The 19,918-nt window shown below is 45.1% G+C and overlaps 2 protein-coding genes across 2 annotated transcripts in view; both read left to right on the forward strand.

The window, feature by feature from the left end:
• Nucleotides 1–5,964, forward strand: part of dvl3b (dishevelled segment polarity protein 3b) — a 26,860-nt gene extending 20,896 nt beyond the window's left edge. The window contains exons 6-15 of the mRNA XM_076282498.1: nucleotides 558–651; nucleotides 825–894; nucleotides 1,228–1,367; nucleotides 1,704–1,780; nucleotides 1,887–1,954; nucleotides 2,316–2,465; nucleotides 3,005–3,136; nucleotides 3,358–3,525; nucleotides 3,714–3,929; nucleotides 4,216–5,964. Of these exons, the coding sequence (XP_076138613.1) occupies nucleotides 558–651; nucleotides 825–894; nucleotides 1,228–1,367; nucleotides 1,704–1,780; nucleotides 1,887–1,954; nucleotides 2,316–2,465; nucleotides 3,005–3,136; nucleotides 3,358–3,525; nucleotides 3,714–3,929; nucleotides 4,216–4,622 (1,522 nt within the window). The 3' untranslated portion in view covers nucleotides 4,623–5,964. The remainder of the gene's footprint in view (nucleotides 1–557; nucleotides 652–824; nucleotides 895–1,227; nucleotides 1,368–1,703; nucleotides 1,781–1,886; nucleotides 1,955–2,315; nucleotides 2,466–3,004; nucleotides 3,137–3,357; nucleotides 3,526–3,713; nucleotides 3,930–4,215) is intronic.
• A 729-nt stretch (nucleotides 5,965–6,693) lies between these two features.
• Nucleotides 6,694–19,879, forward strand: ap2m1b (adaptor related protein complex 2 subunit mu 1b). The gene is made up of 12 exons (XM_076282499.1): nucleotides 6,694–6,852; nucleotides 9,100–9,213; nucleotides 11,298–11,563; nucleotides 12,345–12,427; nucleotides 12,748–12,753; nucleotides 12,872–13,007; nucleotides 13,275–13,419; nucleotides 16,548–16,670; nucleotides 16,922–17,057; nucleotides 17,158–17,255; nucleotides 17,398–17,509; nucleotides 17,687–19,879. The coding sequence occupies exons 2-12, from the start codon at nucleotides 9,140–9,142 to the stop codon at nucleotides 17,819–17,821; spliced, it is 1,314 nt and encodes a 437-aa protein (XP_076138614.1). The 5' UTR covers nucleotides 6,694–6,852; nucleotides 9,100–9,139; the 3' UTR covers nucleotides 17,822–19,879.
• The last annotated feature ends 39 nt before the right edge of the window (nucleotides 19,880–19,918 follow it).

The following is a 19,918-nucleotide window of genomic DNA, read 5'->3' on the forward strand; positions in this document are numbered from 1 at the left end:
CATGTATAAAATAGCAATAAAGTGTCTATAAATTAGTCACACAATTGTCACACAATATTTGTTCACATAAATATATCAACCTCTGGTGCAGGATCATTATATGAACCCATTCCATACATAATCCATATGTAGTCCATGCTGAATATATCATCATAAAATATCAAGGTTCTCTTAGATATACATTGAATCACACTCTGTACTCAATTCAGTAGTCTTAAGCACAAAAATCATTGATAAGGCTCTGCGTGTTCCACAGATATGTATTAATTCATCGTATAGCTGATCATACTGGATACACATCTTGTCTTACACATCACAACTCACCAAAGCACTCTCTAATCACATGCTCTACAAAACCAACACAAAAGATCCTTTCCTCCTTTCGATGAATGCAATGCATACTCCGCTGGGGAGCCGCTGTTCAGAGATATCACGTGATGTCCCCGAGCCAATCCCAGTCCGGTATGCATTGTGTGTGGACAGTAAAGCATAATACCTCAAGAGTATGGCCTTTAAGGCAGTTACGTCATGGCCGTGATGTCATCTCTCTGACCCAGGTTCAGTAGCTCGACAGAGCAGAGCACATCCTCAAGACTGATGAGACGACATCGCCGTCGCCGACGGAAACCAAAGGCACCACGAATGGAGCGGGTGAGATTTAAACGTACACACACAGACACACACACGAACACTCAAACAACCACCTTTAGTCTCCTGTCTAATATTAATGGCTTTAAGTGTGTGTGCTCATGTCGGTCTGTCTTTCCCTCTCTCTGTCTCTCTTTCTCTCTGTTCTCTCTCCCTGTTCTCTCTCTGTTCTTCAGTCATCATCGTTCAGCAGCATCACAGACTCCACCATGTCACTGAACATCATCACTGTCACGTTAAACATGGGTGAGTAGTATGTGTGTGTGTGTGTGTGTGTGTGTGTGTGTGTGTGTGTGTGTGTGTGTGTGTGTGTGTGTGTGTGTGTGTGTGTGTGTGTGTGTGTGTGTGTGTGTGTGTGTGTGTGTGTGTGTGTATTTTCTGTGGGCTGCTGATACACCCTTGATTGCCTATAGTATAAATTATGAATGTGTTGATAGTTTCTGTGTACGTTCTTTCTTTCTTTCTTTCTTTCTCTCATCCACATTCTTGTGTCTTCTTTCCGCTGTCCCTCTCCCTTCAATCCACCCTGTTTCATCCCTCCATCGTTTTCCTGATGTTTCCCTCCCTCTGTCCCTGCAGAAAAGTATAACTTCCTGGGCATCAGTATTGTGGGCCAGAGCAACGAGAGGGGGGACGGAGGCATCTACATCGGCTCCATCATGAAGGGTGGAGCAGTGGCAGCAGACGGGAGGATAGAACCTGGTGATATGCTGCTCCAGGTGTGTGTGTCTGTGTGTGTGCGTGCGTGCGTGTAAAAGGAGCATGCAGCTTCACAGCAGTGCAGAGAGGGGAGCAGTGCAGAGAGCTCCGGTCAGCGGCTTGCGTTGAGCAAGGATCACGGCGCAAATTTGAACTATATCGATATATGCGATATGGTCTAATTCCATATCGCATTTTAAAATATATCGATATATTTTTGATATCGATATATCGCCTAGCCCTACTATATGGTGAATTTAAATCTAAATCTTGTATGTGCAGGGTATGTGTATGTGTGTCTATATATGTCTGTGTGTGACTGCATTCCGTCCTAATGATCATTTTTTTGTCTAAAGGTGAACGACATCAACTTTGAGAACATGAGCAATGACGATGCAGTGAGGGTGCTGCGGGAGATAGTGCACAAACCAGGGTAAGACACACACACACGTCACACTCACATATACAGTAAACCTAACCAGACATAGGTGACAAGAGATTGCCTAAAGGTTGAAATAGCCTGCTCTTCTTGTCCACAGTCCTATAATTCTAACTGTAGCCAAATGCTGGGATCCCAATCCACGAGGCTGCTTCACCCTGCCCAGAGGTGAGTGCTTAAACCGTGTCTCTTTACCTTTCCAACACAAATACACACATACAAAAGTTCACTGTATATACTTAGTGATTGCTTGAAGGATATCTATCCTGATTTTCAAGAAGGAATTGCATTTGAATTCTCTTTTTGAATTTTTACATAGCAGTTTTAGTTTTCTTTGAGTTGAAGTCAGTATTTGTGTTTTTGCTATGACGGATTACTTACAGGTGATCTGATCGCAGGTATCTTCCATCCTGGCATATATCATGCCTTACACCTAATCAAACCAGCAGGTTGTTAATTGAATCAGCAGACAGCCAGTAGCTTACCTGACCTTGCCCCATGCCCCCCCCCCCCCCCCCCACTTCTCTAGGTGAGCCGATCCGTCCCATAGACCCGGCTGCGTGGGTGTCCCACACGGCGGCGCTGACGGGGGCGTATCCGGTGTACGGTATGAGCCCTTCCATGAGCACAATCACCTCCACAAGCTCCTCCATCACCAGCTCCATTCCAGAGACCGAGCGTAAGTGTGCCCCACCTCCCCTGCCTCGCCACCCCCAGTGCCGCCCGGCACCCAGCTTCACGGCATTGCTTGCTGAGGATGATGTCATTTCCTGCTCTTCCTTGCTTCTTGTGCTCCATTTGTGTGTCCATTTCACATTGCTGTGTTGTTGTTATTGTTGTTGTTGCAGTCATGTCTGCCAATCATATTGCTCACATTGGCAATCAAAGTGGCAATGATTGGCCTCAGAGGCAGAGGGCATGCTCTTTTGCTGTAAAGTATGGATCTCTGCAAAATCTACAACGCCTAAATGTCATAAGGGCTGGAAAAAGCAATTTGTGAGAAGCTAAATTAGTTTTATTCAAATTCCCAAATTCCCTATCAAGATTTGCATAAGCCCTCTGCCACCTTTTACTTGACAAGACCCAGCATAGCACAGCAATCTGAAAAGGGCCCCTCTGTTCCTGCCTGTCCAACCCTGGACTGCCTGCACATCACAGCTTTACTGTACGTGTCCAGTTCTCCCCCATCTCTGACCAAACATTCACCATACCCCACAGGGTTCGACGACTTCCACCTGTCCATTCATAGCGACATGGGGATGGTTGCTAAGGCAATGGCGTCCCCTGAGTCGGGTCTGGAGGTGCGGGACAGGATGTGGTTGAAGATCACCATCCCCAACGCCTTCATAGGTAACCTGCCACAGTTTGTCTATTAGACGTGTACATCCATACACTGTGAATGACTTCTTTATCTGTCCATGTCAAGTTGACACATTACTGCAAAATAATACATTACTTTTGAGAAATGACTACATTGGGTTCCCTAGAAATTGGGTAAAATTAGTCCAGATACTAACTCTCCTAGTTGAGCCCCAAGACAGTGTTGTGATTGCCCCCCTCCAACTCTACAGGTTCTGATGTGGTTGACTGGTTATACCATCACATTGAGGGCTTCACGGATCGCCGAGAGGCACGCAAGTACGCCAGCAATCTCCTAAAGGCCGGCTACATCCGCCACACAGTCAACAAGATCACCTTCTCTGAGCAGTGCTACTACATCTTCGGCGACTTATGTGGCAGTAAGTCATTGGTCAACTGTCTCGTCTCCTTTTCTTAGCTCTCCTGTACCTAATTTCTTTCGCATGATGTAATCATCATCCCTATTCTGAAACCAAAAATAACTTGCTTTGTGGCCTTTTTTTGTTAGTAACTTTATTTTCCAATCCACTTCCTCTTTCTTCCCCTGAATGACGTGCCTCTCTCGCAGACATGGCCAATCTCTCCTTGCACGACCACGATGGCTCTAGCGGTGCGTCCGATCAGGACACCCTTGCCCCCCTGCCCCATCCAGGAGCTGCCCCATGGCCCTTAGCGTTCCCCTACCAGTACCCTGTCCCTCACCCCTACAATCCCCATCCCGTGCACGAGCCGCCCTGCAACTTCACCGGGGGCGCTGGCAGTGCAGGCAGCCAGCACAGCGAAGGTGAGATATGCCACTAGAGACCATAACAGGTTGACTGCACACAGATGTCTACCCACACATAACACACAGAAACACACAGCCTTAATCCAGACCCAGGTACTCTGTGGTGTAGTTTTTTTTAGTAATAGTACTACTCACTCCATGACCCCTCTGATTTTTCTGCCTCTCTCTCTGTCTTTCTTTCTCTCTCTCTCTTTCCCTTTCGCCACTGCTCACTCTGTTTCTGTCATCCCTCTCTTTCTGTCTCTCTGCCTCCCTCTCTCTCTCCTTATCTGTCCTCCCTCAGGGAGTCGCAGTAGCGGCTCCAACCGCAGTGCTGGTAAGAAGGAAGCTGCAGCAGGAGGAGGCAGCGTCGGTGGTGGTGTTGGCGCCGGAGGGGACTCCAAGTCAGGAGGGAGTGGCAGCGAGACGGAGCTGCGGCGAGAGAAAGCCCCCAGCGAGCGCTCGTCGGCGCCCCCCAGTGAGCGCAGTGTGCACAGCACCCACAGCCTGCGCAGCAGTCACTCGGCGGTGGTTTATGGGCCGCCTGGGCTGCCGCCGCAGCCACAGACCCCCGTCCCCGTCCCCATGGCACCACCCGGCTCCCCCCCGGGCCGCGACCTGGCCTCGGTGCCCCCTGAACTCACGGCCTCGCGCCAGTCCTTCCGCATGGCCATGGGAAACCCCAGCGAGTTCTTTGTGGACGTAATGTGACCTACGGGCGGCGGTGGCTAACAGGTGAAACCCTAAAGGCCGAATCTCGCACATTCAGGCATTCAGGACACTGTCACCCACCCTTTCCCCCAAGAAAAGTAGAGATGAAGGACAACGGGGGAGGGATTTAGAGGGACAGAGAGTGATTGTGTTGTATGTGTGTAGTAGTCTGTGTGTGTGTGTGTGTGTGTGTGTGTGTGTCTGCCTGCCTGCCTGCCTGCCTGTCCCTTCTGTCGAGTGTCTCATACTTTCTTCAGTGAAGAAGATGCAGTGCTCTTTCCTGCCTTCCCTCGAAAAGAAAAAACTCTTTTTTTATCCCTGTTCCCTTCTGCTTTGGTTAAAAGGAATGGATGCAGTTGAATGTGAGTGGCTGGGGCTGAATGAGAGGTAAAAGGACCCCCCCCCCCCACTACCCCACCCCTCTGTTTCCTTTGGGTTTCTTTTCCTGTCCTCCCGTTACTCTCCCCATGAGCGTTTGTCTCATCCGTCATTTTGTCTCATGGAAATCGATAGAGTGGTATAGGGAGGGAGAAATGGTCCCTCCATTTCTCAGCATGTCCGAACGAAGCTCTGGATCTCTGTCAGACGTCTGGAAAGAGAAGACACTAACATGATGAAAGCTGAAGATGTGTTTTATATCTGCCTCTCTTGTTTTGCTTCTTTTTGTTGTTTTGTTTTGGAATTCAAAGCAAGGACACAGACATTATTCAGAAATCATATCAAAGGATCCTTAGTATGCAATACTTTATCTGACTTTTAACAGACAGCAATGTACACAATGAAGTATAGGCCTAGTGGCATCTTGTTAGATGCAAGGGTATTGAAGGTACTAGTTAATAAGGCTTAACATGTCTTGTGCTCTTAAAATGCAGACCGTCTCCAAAATCTAAATCGTCTGCTTTAGTTCCCATGGTAACGGGAGCTGTGATGTCATGTCTGGGGAAGTTATTAGCCAATCAGAAAACTGGAAGGGGAACTCTACTGAAGAGGCACCTCACATTAGCCTAGAGATGCAACTGCACAATCCCAGAGACTGGCTGTTACCTCCAGTTATGTGATTGCATAGAGCTGACACCATCTCGCTGTCTTCTCCTCCCAGAGCACTTCAGATGAAATATATAATTTATCATGTTGCATTAACATCTACATTTTGTATGCTATACAGCCTAACATCTCATTCTCCTTCTGAAAACCCTCCCTTTTCCTTTGAAATACATTTATCACAAGTTTTCAATTTATTAGAAACTGATAATGTATAGTGACAAATGGTTCAATTTAATACTCACTGTACACTGTTTTATGAGAACAACAAACACGAAATTGTTTTTATTTATAAACATAGTTTTATTGCCTAAACTTGGTAGTTTGTCTGTGATTTTATTTGTTACAGTGGTACTATAGATTACACACAATGTGCTCACAAAACATCACAGAACCCTTACATGTGTGTCTGCAGGGTGTAGCCTACATAGAAGGTGTTTTCTGCCCGCATGGAAACATTGCTCAGGCCTGCGGTGGGGCAGGGGTTCTGTGGAGGTGTAGGCTACATGTGTAAGATGTGTGGCTCTGCGCTTAAACAAACATAAGAAAGTTAATAAGTTACTACAAACATAAGTAATTGATCCACTACTTATAGTCACAATACTCTCTAGGAATAAGACTGTTTACAATGTTTATAGTCAATGTGGAGAGTGTCTGCAGCAGCATAGGCAAGAGCCTGTCAGTGTGTGGACTACTGCAGTCAGAGAACACAAACAGCTCATTTTTTATACAACCCATCATGTTTAACAACCCATCATGTTTAGTAGCCTATGAAACCACAGAGAGAAATTAATTGACTGGTTAATGAAAAAATTGTGATTTCCCCCCCACAACTGAATAGCCTGCCGTCATACTGAATTAGACAGGGCAGAGATTCAAATAATAGACACTACTTTTTAAATTAGATAATTTGAATGCATAGCTGAACTCCAGAGTTTGTGTGAGAGACCGTGCATTTCACTCTCGTGCACTTTTGTACTCGCTGTCACGTCATCGCGTCGTGTCAGCTGACAGAGAGCCTCGAAGGAAGGAGGGAGCGGTCGACATCTTGAATAAGGGCAGATGACAAACTGACCGTAAGACAAAGCAAGGTGGGGAGCATCTTCTGAGCAACCGGAGATTCCTGGGGAATAGACTTCATTTCTGGTGAAAGACGACGGCCCAGTGTGAGGGTGTGAGAGAAACATAGGTACGGATATTGTTGACGGAGTGGCCGCTTTGGATGTACTGCTGAAAGAGCGGACGAATCAGTCGTGACAAAATATTCAAATGATCCAGTAGGCTGGCTAATGGCACTGTTAGCCAGTAAGCCAATTCTAGCTAGCTAGCTGACTGTCTTACTCTTGCTGAGGCTGGCTAGCAGGTAATTTGTCATTGAGATAATTTTGTAGCAGAATATTCGTTGGATTCTGTTTAAAGCAATAGTCTTATAGTACATTGCACATACTTGTTAGTTTTAGATTTGACTTGTTAACTAACTAAGAGTCATATTATGTCGTTATATTATTTGCGATATTGAGGAAAATAAATAGAATCAGAGTGAACGTCAACAGTAATGCTAGCTTTGCCGACAGCTAACGTTAATAATGTTAACGTTCAAGATAGTTTTCCGGTCAGGCAGACATTTTGGTCCTGGGCAAGTTATATTCACCTGTTAATAAATTGACATTTATGAACTTGTGCAAGAGCTTTTTGTTTCAGTCTGGAGGTGTTTAGACTAAATCAGCTAGAACTATGGAATTTTTATGTCTTGATTTCACACACTGTCAGCATTCGAATAGCAGCTAGCTAGGTTGAGCTACGTGACGGCTAACTGGCGACCGCATCGTCGCAGTGGGCTTGTCCGCTTTAGGACGGCAGACATGTTGGACTCTTGACGGCACATTTGGTCGATGGTCGTGTGTTGTTCTCCATGCGTTATATTTTGTTCATCTTCAACCGTACTATTTCATTTAACCTCGTTTGCCAATGTAGTTGTCTGTTATTGATGATAAATCGATATTTGACACAGGTGTGTCGGTAGCAACTAATGCTAACCTAACGTTAATTGCTAACGTCAGTTTAGCCTAACTGCTTTCTTCATACATGTAGAACTAGAATCTATGCCAATGAGAGCTTTCTACAGCAATGTCAGATTGTGTGAAATTAGTGAAGTTTTTAAAATAAATCACACTGCGGGTCCCGTCTTCGTAATCATCTCCTTCCGTGAATGAAAAATACATCTTAGCTCGCAGCAAACAATTTGTATCAGTCTGATCTCCAGTTCTCTAGTTGAATTAATTCATTTAAACATGTTATGATTAACCTAACGTTAGATGGTAAGGTGACTTGCTACATGGCAAAACCTTAGGCTTTAACGTTACATGTCAGTGGATAGATAAGCACACATTATGTCAATGAATAGATAATCACACATTAGCTGTCTAGTTAATAGTTAGCAGTTAAAACACCCTGTTGTAGCTCATCTGTTCAAGAGACCATACGAATTCTGTCAACGAAAATATATTGTGCATGCACAGTGGACATTATTGTAACCCTGTTTTAGGGACATTGGGGCTATTTACTATTGTCAGTGCTTACAATTGTTTGCTAATCTCTTTGACTAAGGGTTAGGTTGTGAGAGATGGCTCCATGCCAACTTTGTCAACCTAAAATCATGTGAAAGGTGAAATTGTCTAAGTAGTAATAGTAGGTGATGAAGTAGAAGAATTAACATGCTATCATGATTGAGGGGTCCCAGGCATTGTACCCATGCGTTCCTTCAGGTAAAATGTATGCATCAAAGTCTATAACTCTGCTACATTCAGCCTCCAGTCTTGAGATGCAGTCAGAGTGCCTGCTGTTGGCATAATGCTGGCTGTGAGCTCAGGCAGGGAGGGTCAACCGGATGGATGTAGTTTGCTAGTTAGTTCCCTGTGTGCATCCAAGGATTTAGATAGGATTGGATGTAGAAGTCCAGTCCCGTCATTCAAGGTCCTTTTGGATGCTTTTCCCCCCCCCCAACATGTTAATGTTTTTGAAGATATGACCAATGCAATAGTCCTAATCTGAGTGTGGCGTGCTGCTGTTGAGTGTCAGCCCTGTCGGGTGACGGTTCTCTGCTGTAATCGTATCAGAGTATTTTTAGACGTTCCTTGAGTGAGTGAGAGTGGCTGGGATTAATGGAGGCCGTTGTGGGATGAACTCCAGGTTGTTTCTCTGGTGCTTATAATGGATACAGGTCTGGTGTTGATCTTCTGTCTGTGCCACTGCCTCACTGACATCCTCCATTCTGTACCCTACTGAGTGGCAGAACGGTTGGCTGTGCATTCACAAAGTAGGCTAGCAAAGGACGCCTATAAGAATATAGTGATGAATGCTTTTTTTGTGTGTTGTGGTTATTTGTGTGTGTGTTTGTTTGTTTGGTATTTAATGGGTCTGTCTGTTCTCCTTGCAGTTGTTTCATCATGTTGCATGAAGACTAAACAATTGCCAACATGATTGGAGGACTGTTCATCTACAACCACAAGGGGGAGGTGTTGATCTCCCGTGTCTACCGAGATGACATAGGGTGAGTGGAGAGTTGGAGGATGAAATTGAGGATGTTTTTTTTTTTCCCCCTATTCTCAAATGTGTTGTGCCCAAATTCCTTCATCCACACCGTCTTTGCCAAAGTATGTGTGTCTGATTGACTTAAGTGTTTTCCTTGGTTTCATTGGGCTGGTTCCTGATTGGGCTGGATTCTCTGTAAAGTAACTTCTGCTACTTCTTTTCCTGCCCTTCTCTGGTCACACTTGTCCTCATTCTTGATTTGTGTGTGTTTGTGTCCTTTATCATTTGTGAGCAAGGATAACCCCCCCTCTTTCCATCTCTCCATTGGCCCCTGTAGAAATCGGTATGCTGTGCTGTGCTGTGCCTTCGGCCTGCCTCCCTCTCCCCCTTACTAAGCCCACAGCCCATCAGCAGCATGCTGACTGCAGTGTGTCCTGTGCACAACTCTGACCCCATGTCCCCCCTGTTTTGTGTTGGTGCACAGCACTATGGTAATGCGGGATGCACTCGGCTACTTGTTTTATTGTGATGTATTACCATTCCACGCGCTGTGACCTTTTCCAACCTGATGAGGAGACATTGAGAGGGCAGTTGTGTCCCTCCCCTCCCCTGAGAGGGGGAGGAAGAGGGCGAAGTGAGTGAGTCTGTGAAATGACCCAGCCCCGCCGCTCTCAGGACACCAGGGAAGACTTTGATAACCGCTGAGAGCCGTTAGAAGCGCAGTTGCCAAGGCTACCATCACCCCAAACCCCTGTGCCACTGCTGCAGCTGTCATAGAGCCAGAACTGTTTGTGTGTGGTGGTGTGTGTGTGTGTGTGAGGAAGAGAGCAAGTGTGTGTGTGTGTGTGTGTGTGTGTGTGTGTGTGTGTGTGTGTGTGTGTGTGTGTGTGTGTGTGTGTGTGTGTGTGTGTGTGTGTGTGTGTGTGTGTGTGTGTGTGTGTGTGTGTGTGTGTGTCGGAGTGAGTCACCAGAGTGCACTGAGCTTAGAGACAAGCCCAGCATAGAGGAGGGGGATGGGAGAAGAGTACGGACGGAGTATAGATGGAGGAGGAGAGGAAGAAACCTGGCAGGGGCTTCTTTTGACTTGCGGTATCACAGCTCTGCTGACAAAGGTGGCTGTGTTGACTGACTATGCAATGCTGAGATCCTCATTTGAGCTGGTGCATTTCTCTTATAAAGAGAAGTCCAAGAAAAGAACCACCAAGTTCTTTTAATAATAATTTAAAAAAAAGCTTGACGCCTGAAAATGAAACCCCATGTTGTGATGGGTTTGGCGTGTAAAGTAACAATTTCCGACGATGAGGTCCAAAAAATGATTTTGCAATGACTCATTCTGTCATTCACAGTTCAAGAATTCACAGTTCAGGGTCCCACACCCTTCACCACTAGCAGATCCATTCGAGGTGGTGATTTTGTTCCTCATATCAGGGGGGTCAAAGGGTTGGAGGTTTGGCAAGCAGTCGGGGGCGATGGCTGATTTCGAGGGTGGGGCAAGAGTCTAATCTGATAAGAGCTCAGTGCTTTTTTCAGTCATTTAGTAATGTACTGTAGATATTTCACATTTCACCCTACTCCATTCCTCCCCAAAACCAGTTTTATGGTGTCCATCATGATAACATACCACAGTTATGAGGATTTGTGTGTGTGAATAAGAACATTCACTTTTTCTCATCTCGTTTCCTCTTCCTTCTAATCTTCCTGTTGTTTTATCTTGTTCCTCTGTGGTATTGTTGTTTTTAGGGCATTTTCATTTCGATGCAAATGTCATTGCCATTGTCGGAACAAAATGCGGAACAAAATTTATAAACAACACCCCAGGCGCTATTAAATTGGTCAGATTGTTGCTTTGATTTTGACAGACGTTCCATACACCACATACCACTCAAGTTTGACTGGAAACTTCTCTAGGTGGTCTTTCTCTGAAACAGAGTGTGATTGCTGTATTCAGTTATACCCAAGCAGGCAAAATGCCGCAGTTCTTGCACACGCAAGCCATTGACAATAATGCATTTCATAGCGCATACTGCGTGTAATTTGATGGGCCCTTTAGGCTTTTGCGTGCTCTCTCTCTTACTTCCATCTCATCGTGTGCTCTGCCCGCAGGCGCAATGCAGTGGACGCGTTCCGCGTAAACGTGATCCACGCCCGGCAGCAGGTGCGCTCCCCCGTCAACAACATCGCCCGCACCAGCTTCTTCCATGTCAAGCGCTCCAACATCTGGCTGGCGGCCGTCACCAAGCAGAATGTCAACGCCGCCATGGTGTTCGAGTTCCTCTACAAGATGTGCGACGTCATGACTGCCTACTTCGGCAAGATCAGCGAGGAGAACATCAAGAACAACTTTGTGCTGATCTACGAGCTGCTGGACGGTAAACACTCAAACGCCTGTTTATAGTGAAAGAAAAGTACAATGAATGTAAGAAAGGAAGAAAATAAATGAAGGAATGCATCACTTCTAATATCAGAATTTGTCTGCCAACACATTGGTGACCTTGGCCAATTAGAAAGCACCTATGAAATGAAAGTGGTGATGTTCTATTGTTATTACATTGCTGACAGTAAAACACAGCGTCTATCTACAACAGATGATAGCTTGTTTTCCGCTGAGCATGTTTTCCTGTAGGTTGTCGGACATAACCGATTTTGTTCACAGCCCAGGCAGCAGGACTTGCTGCTGTTCTCCCAGAAGACTGTGTCGGTGGAATTTTCCGCTGTGCGGTGGTTTTTTTAGGTTTTGATTTTTATGGCCGATGAGATGAGAAAATCAAAACCTAAAGAAAATACCGCGCAGTCGCACACCTCCTACACACTGCTGATGGACCATGTAGACTCCTCGTTCACAGACTCCTCACGCTCCTCATCTCATCCAAAGTGTGAATCGGCAGTGTATAAACCACTGCAGAAAGCCTGTGCATATACCATGTTGTTTCATTTCCTGGATTGCAGTCAACATGTAGGTGTAGGTGGGAAACTATAAGGAATTGGTCTCTGATGAACTATTGATTAGGCTATAGTCTTCTCACCAGTAATGTCAGCAGTAATTTTGGCATCAAGTTCATTTGAATAAGTGGTTTATATTCTTGTGTATTTCATCTCAAGTGTGGGCATGTTCTGAAGGCCTCCCTTCTTAATCTCCTCCTCTCTCTGCAGAGATCCTGGACTTTGGGTACCCCCAGAACTCTGAGACGGGAGCCCTGAAGACCTTCATCACCCAGCAGGGCATCAAGAGCGCGGTGGGTTCCCCAAAGCACCCTCAGCACAGTAAAATCACATGCACGGAGACCGACGTCTTACTCCCGACAGGGTCTCTCGTTGTTGCATGTGTTGTGTGGTCTGGCGTTCCAGCCTAGGCAGTCTTAAGTTCAGCCAGACTGTAAGTGGGCTGTAATTGAGTTTCAGAGCTGCCGCAGGTGTTGCTGTCTAGTCTGGCTGATAAATGAGGTCAGGGGGCTGTAACTGCATTACCTCCTTCATAGTCGTGACTTTCTGTTTTCTTCTTCCTCATGCTCCGTGGTGCTGTTGCTGTCCTTCATTTTGATGTGCTTCTGTACAGCATCATGTACGTATATATATCAGCAGTTTTTACAATGGTTTACATTCATTCAGTTCATCTGAAACGTTATGCGTTGTTCAAAAAGTTGCTGTAATGAGACTTGTGCCCCCCCTCTCCCGTCCAGACGAAGGAGGAGCAGTCCCAGATTACCAGCCAGGTGACTGGACAGATCGGCTGGCGGCGGGAGGGTATCAAGTACCGGCGCAATGAGCTCTTCCTGGACGTTCTGGAGAGCGTCAACCTGCTCATGTCGCCTCAAGGTAACGCCCCATTCCCTTTGCAATAAAAGGAGTAATTTGTTTAATAATGTGCTGTGATTCATTCCCACTAGCTGGGAAGAGTTCACTTTTAATATGAATGGACTACAGTGACCCTATTGGGAGAATTCACCAAAGTCTAGACTTGATTTCGACTGCTTGAACATGCAAAGAATAGAACTTGCTTGTATACACGCAGCGTGACCTCACAGAACCGGTTTCTTTGACTTTGCGACCTCTGACCTTTCGTCTCCCCTCGGCTGTTCTCAGGTCAGGTCCTGAGCGCGCACGTGTCTGGCCGTGTTGTCATGAAGAGCTACCTTAGCGGCATGCCCGAGTGCAAGTTCGGCATGAACGACAAGATCGTCATCGACAAGCAAGGCAAAGGTGGCGGCACCGACGAAGCGGGCAAGAGGTGAGACAGGACCAATAGCCAAGCACATGCACATACACATCCTAGCTCTACATGAAGAAAGTAATGTTGATAGAGGGAATATATGAATACCCTGTATGAGTGAGTAGCACTGTTTGTTATGGTTTTTGGCAGACGCTTTTGTCCCAAGTGATTCAATTAATTAATTATGTACTGTTTATATACTTTAAATAGTAAAAGGAAGTTTGAAATAAAGTTGAAAAGCCTATATTAAGCATAATAATAACTGTAATAACAATATTTGTAGTAATAGCAATATCAAATCAACTATGAAAATAATGAGTTTTCATATTAACAAACACCATTAACATACAAACCATAACTCTGTAAGATAATTAATTCATTAAATGCAAGGGGAACAAATTCTTTAAACACTTGAAAGCCCCCAAATTATCAAAAGAAAGTAGAACATTTGTTGGTCTGTTGTTGCAATGTAGATAACATTTTAGTTTAAATAATAAATATGTTATGAGTAGGGAACATGAACACATACTTGGAGCTGAGATTATGTGAAACTCAATGCCAGGCACTTCTAGTTATTGGCATATACCTTGTCCTGGATTTATATATCAACACATCACATAGTTTGTCTTTCCAGTGTGCAGACTGTATTTGTCTGTCCACTGTATTTGAATTTTAAAACGCCTTGAGTGCTCAGGAGAGTTTCATTAGGAATGACGAACAGAGCAGATATGTACTACTTGCAAAGTTCATTTTGGATCAATAGTTACAGATCAATATAATTGATCTTTCCCTTGATCGAGATTGATATATGGTGTTGTACGTGGAAGTGTGGATGTTGGCCTCCCATATCCATATCGCATCACGTCATCTGTTGCTCTATGCGTCTGTTTTTCAGCCTGATTAGTAGACCTTTATTGCAGTCTGTGTCTTAGATGCATGGTTTCCTTTTACTTTTTTTCTTTAACTGTGTGCTTTTTTATTTCATTGTTTATGGTTTTTGTTTGTTTATGTCTGTGTCTTGATGTCTTGTTGTTTTGTTTGTGTACTCTTCCTTCTCTTTATGCTGGACCTCAGTGATCTGGGGGGCAGGTAGTGTACTCACCTAGGCCTGTGTGTGTGTGTGTGTGTGTGTGTGTGTGTGTGTGTGTGTGTGTGTGTGTGTGTGTGTGTGTGTGTGTGTGTGTGTGTGTGTGTGTGTGTGTGTGTGTGTGTGTGTGTGTGTGTGTGTGTGTGCTCACCTAGGCCATGGTAGTCCTCAATGTTGTGTGTGTGTAGTGTACTCACCATGGTAGTTCTGTGTGTGTGTGTCCTTGACTGTGGTGATGGGCTTCCATTGATTGAACTTCATGTGTCTGTAGCAGAGGTTTCGTTAGACTTTTTTTTTGGCCGGACAAAAAGTCTGGTAATATTTCAGAATACCGGACATGCAGAAAATCTGCCGGGCTTAGGTTTTATATGTCCATAATTGCCTATACAATTATATGGCACTAAATCACAAACTATATATATAGTTCCATAATGCAGCTTATTAAGCATTGTCAGCACTAGTAGTTTATTTAGCATCAGCTTTGCACAGGTAGCGGAGAAGGCCACTTTCAGTGAAGTCGCACAAACTGCTGCACACACATTGCGAACAGACTCTAGCCTAGGCTACATAATCAGGTCAGTGTAAAAACAGACATGATATTGTTATTTGTATGTTAATAACTGAGCTATCACAGCCCCTTTCCTCTCACTCCCAGCGGCCCCTCCCCACAGACCTGGTAGCCTTATAACGTAGCAACAGCTGTGATGAACGGTCAAGCAGGTTCATCTGAGAGTGGATACAGACCAGATACAGATACTGAAAGTTTTAGATGGGTGGTTGTGACATCTTTTTAGTTACTCTGGATTTCCCCCCTAAAATAGGAATAGTTCAAATAAATTACTTGAAACCATGGCTATTAAATTACCGTTGCTGCAACTGCAACTCCTGTTCGCGGTGCGATTTCACAGGCAAAGTTTGTATTGAAGTTGTCGTGGTAACATATTCTAGGCCTGTATGTTGTGCAATATAAGCCTATTTAATGTTAAGCCTTATAATTAATTAATAAATGTAGCATATTTTCCACGTGTAAAACGCCTTCAGTGCCCAGAAGAGTTTGACATGACAAGGGGTCATGTTTACGGATCAATATAATTGATCTTTCCCTTGATCGAGATTGATATATGGTGTTGTACACAGAAGTGTGGATGTTGGCTTCCCATATCCATATCGCATTACGTCATCTGTTGCTCTATGCGTCTCTTTTCAGCCTGATTAGTAGACCTTTATTGCAGTCTGTGCCCTAGATGCAAAAGAGGCTTTCTTTTTTTCATTAGCTGTGTGCTTTTCTTTTTTTTTCTTCATTGTTTATGGTGTTTTTTGTTTGTTTCTCAAGTTATGTCTGTGTCTTGATGTTTTGTTTGTGTACTTCCTTCTCTTTATGCTGGACCTCAGTGATCTGGGGGGCAGGTAGTGTACTCACCTAGGCCATGGTAGTCATTAAGTGTGTGTGTGTGTGTGTGTTGCCATGCTTTGGAACTCCATGACTGGTGATTCCATTGCATCGCACCTCATGTGTCTAGAATTATTTCAGGATAGACATGTAATGTTCAGCTCCTTGTGCTTATTTGATGCGCCTGTTCATTCATTACCCATAATTCCCTGTGTTGCCACATCCTGCTGACCATGTAACTAGTAGACAAAACAAAAGTGAGTGTGTGTGACTACTAACATGCAGCACGGATAGGAGATTTGAGTTTCTTTCTGTGTATGTATGTGGTAATTGCAACAGTATTGGCACTATGATACCCAGACAGTTTCCATTGTGGTTGCTCTCTCCCTAACCTCCCAAACGACAGCCAGCCTCCATTGATTTCTAAATCTATTTCTTCAGACTGAAGCCTTAATGATGGCATTGTCCTCGCCCTCTAGTTGTGTACCTCCTCTTTGTCTGTCTTATCTCCTCCAACCCTGCTTGTGTGTCTCTGTCTCTCTCTCTCTCTCTCTCTCTCTCTCTCTCTCTCTCTCTCTCTCTCTCTCTCTCCCTCCCCCTCCCCCCCCCCCCCCCCCCTCTGCGCCCCTCTTAAACTCTCTCTTTCTCTGCCTCTGTTGTTCCTGTAAGCACTGGGAAGCAGTCCATAGCAATCGATGACTGCACATTCCATCAGTGTGTGCGTCTCAGCAAGTTTGACTCGGAGCGCAGCATCAGCTTCATCCCCCCAGATGGAGAGTATGAACTCATGAGGTCAGTGTGTGTTTGTCTCTCTCTCTCACACGTGCACACACACACACACTTGCATACACATGCGTATGCACACACACACACTCACAAAGTGACCTTGGTGTATGTGTACATACTCATGCGTATGCACACACACACTCACAAAGTGACCTTGGTGTATGTGTGTGTCTGAAGTGTAATACGATAAGCTCATTTTTTTTTTTTTCAATGAGCAGCCAATTGATCGTTTAGTCATGTTCTCGTGTTCTCCCCAGATACCGCACCACTAAAGACATCATCCTGCCTTTCCGGGTGATTCCGCTGGTGAGGGAGGTGGGTCGCACCAAACTGGAAGTGAAAGTGGTGATCAAGTCCAACTTCAAACCCTCACTGTTGGCGCAGAAGATTGAGGTAAATCAGCCTTAGCCGCAAACCACAGCCATCTTGGACAAAGTCCCAGTTGTGTTGCATTTTGGTCTTACAAACTGCTCGTTTGCTCCCCCACCTCTAGGTGCGCATCCCCACTCCTCTCAACACTAGCGGGGTGCAGGTCATCTGCATGAAGGGCAAGGCCAAATACAAGGCCAGCGAGAACGCCATTGTGTGGAAGTAAGTGGCCACCTCCTAACCTCACCCATATTTTGTTTGTTTGTTTATTTGTGTTTTGGTTTTCAGCTCAGTTGAACATATGATAGACATTTCATAGATCCGTGCCAGACTAACTGGTCCTCCCCCCCACCCTTGTGTTCAGGATCAAGCGCATGGCTGGCATGAAGGAGTCTCAGATCAGTGCTGAGATTGAGCTGTTGCCCACAAACGACAAGAAGAAATGGGCCCGTCCTCCCATCTCCATGAACTTTGAGGTTCGTTCACCATACCATCCTACAACCCCAGCCACCCCCCCCACACACACACACACACACACACTTTTCATGCCATCACATTCATCTGTGTGTTATCTTGTGCTTATTGTGTTTGTCAGTACTTTGCTAACTTGCTCTATTGTTGACACACTTGCTTCTTTTCATTTTATCTTGCAGGTGCCCTTCGCTCCTTCGGGGCTCAAGGTGCGCTACCTGAAGGTCTTCGAGCCAAAGCTGAACTACAGCGACCACGATGTCATTAAATGGGTGCGCTACATCGGACGCAGCGGCATCTACGAGACGCGCTGCTAACCGGCCGCCGCTTCCTCCCCACCTGCGACTCAACCTCGGGAAGGAAGGAGGGCTTTTTGGCTGATGGGAAGTCGGAGACAGGAGTGTAAAAGGAGCGTGAGTGCAAAGGCAGATGGGATTGATTTCCTCTCCTGGTCTCCTTCCTCCCGTGTCCCTCTTCCTCATCATCGCCCCTCACCATGGGAGCTGCCTGAAGACCAACAGAGAAGGGACAGAAAGAACAGCATTCCTGAAAGTATTCCGGACGTCATTTACACCTGAGCTAATGCAAACCTGTCTTGTGGAGACATCAGCCGGTGAATACTCTGATAGGGGTTGTGTGTGTTTGGGGGGGGGGGGGGGTCATCGGCAGTGGACACAAAAGAAGGAATCAAATGAACGTTCCCCAGTGCCATTCTACACAGCGGAAACATCCCATCCCTGCTTAACGAGTCCACGATTCTATTCCGCCCAATACTCCCCCTGATGCCCCATCCCACACCACCCCCCATTCCGTCACCCTTTCCTTTAGCTCTGTGATGAGGACGTGCTTCCTTCTCCTAGCCGTAGTAAGTGAGAGGTCTTTCTGTTCCTGTGGTATCCAGCACACTACCTGCCAACCCCACCCCCTCTGTCTCTGCTGTTGTAATCAAACCTTAGGCTGTAGTGTGTAGTCTGTTTATGGGCGTACCTTGTAATAAGTCAAGCCCCTATTTCGCCATAGTGAGTTTTTTTTTTTTTTTTTGTGTTTTTTTTTGTACATTATTTTTGTACTGCGTCTCAACTTCAGCATATTAGTAAGATGTCTGTTTTTTGTATTGTGTTAGTTGTACAACAGCCTCTTTCTATCTCTTGGTTGTTGTATCAATGCCATGTCCCCACTCTCTTTTAACTCGCCAGTCTGCCCCCCTCCTCCTCTTCACTGCTTTTTCACTAGCTGTAAGGTCTAAATGCCAATGTTATACATCTACTGGCGCAGATGATCATGCCATCTTCTGCTGTGTGTTCTTTTTTTAGGTATTGTTTAATCGTTTTACTTTTGTTTGTTCTGTTTATATAATTTTTGTTTAGTTTTTTTTTTTATGTGCAGTTTTCACTTTGTGACCAAAATGTTCAGAGCGAATGGAAGCAGAAATTTAAAACAAAAAAAAACTCTAGTGTGTGTGTGTATATAAATATATTAAATACATATTATATATTATAGATATCAGAAAAGGTTAAAAGTAAACTACCTAGCAGAGCTTAAAATGAATTTCTGCCAGTATTTGCTGTCAGGTTTAGTGTTGTGTAGGAGTCTCCTTTGGGCAGATATGTGTGTATTATGTATGTGTGCGTGTTTGCGTGTGTGAATTTGAGCTCCTTGATCCAAGACCTGCTCCACATCTCTCAGGGGTATAACCGTCACACCCTCTTTCTCTAACTAACCTTCATTTAGCCCTTGGCAAGCTTGGCACTGTGTGAGCCTCAGGAGCACCTGTAGTCACCGCCAAACTCTGCACTGATGACCTACATCTTTGAACACACGTTTACAACTGTCCATTCGGACTTTTATCTCTTAAATTACTTGACCACAAGGCACCGCACCTCTGCAAAAGAGGGGAGGAGCACTGAAAAATGCTAAGGGCAGCATCCATGTTTTAAAGGGTGTTTCTCGCTCATTCTCCAGCGTCCCTCCAAACCTGAATCATGAATTTGGTTTAATCCGTGTCGCAGCCCTTTGAAATATTCAGCAGGGTTTGGAAAGGGGAAGGGGGCTCGCTCGGCACTCAGCTGCTGCACTCTTGAAGCCATCGATTTCTCCCCCTGGACAAACGGCAGCCCTGCATTCCCAGTACTAATCCTAATATAACACTACAGTTAGCCTGAGTAGTTTAGGCCGTCTTGTGTAATTACATTCCTGGTCTTTCATTCCCTCTGTCTCAGTGTCACAAACACTAGACTTAACCCTCTTATTATGCCCTGAGTGATGGTGGGTAACTCTTTGGGGTTTATTCCTATTGGCTTCAGTGTCTGATATTCATTTGGTAACTTTGTGACTGTCCATTTAATCCCAACAATAAAAAAAAAAAGAGTAACCAATTTACATGTCTTGTCTTTACTTGTATGGGTACTTTAGCT

This window comes from Alosa pseudoharengus, unplaced genomic scaffold, assembly GCF_046254945.1.
Source record: "Alosa pseudoharengus isolate Yale_2024_CS ecotype anadromous, Long Island Sound unplaced genomic scaffold, YU_APseudo_1.1 YU_APseudo_1.1_scf_13, whole genome shotgun sequence".
Taxonomy (NCBI): domain Eukaryota; kingdom Metazoa; phylum Chordata; class Actinopteri; order Clupeiformes; family Clupeidae; genus Alosa; species Alosa pseudoharengus.

What these genes read in the sequence shown, in the direction of transcription:
- ap2m1b (XM_076282499.1), top strand. Translation starts at nt 9,140, where the DNA reads ATGATTGGAGGACTGTTCATCTACAACCACAAGGGGGAGGTGTTGATC. An exon ending in GATCTACGAGCTGCTGGACG is followed by an intron (nt 11,564 to 12,344) that starts GTAAACACTCAA and finishes CTCTCTCTGCAG; the next exon opens with AGATCCTGGACTTTGGGTAC. An exon ending in ACCGACGAAGCGGGCAAGAG is followed by an intron (nt 13,420 to 16,547) that starts GTGAGACAGGAC and finishes TGTTCCTGTAAG; the next exon opens with CACTGGGAAGCAGTCCATAG.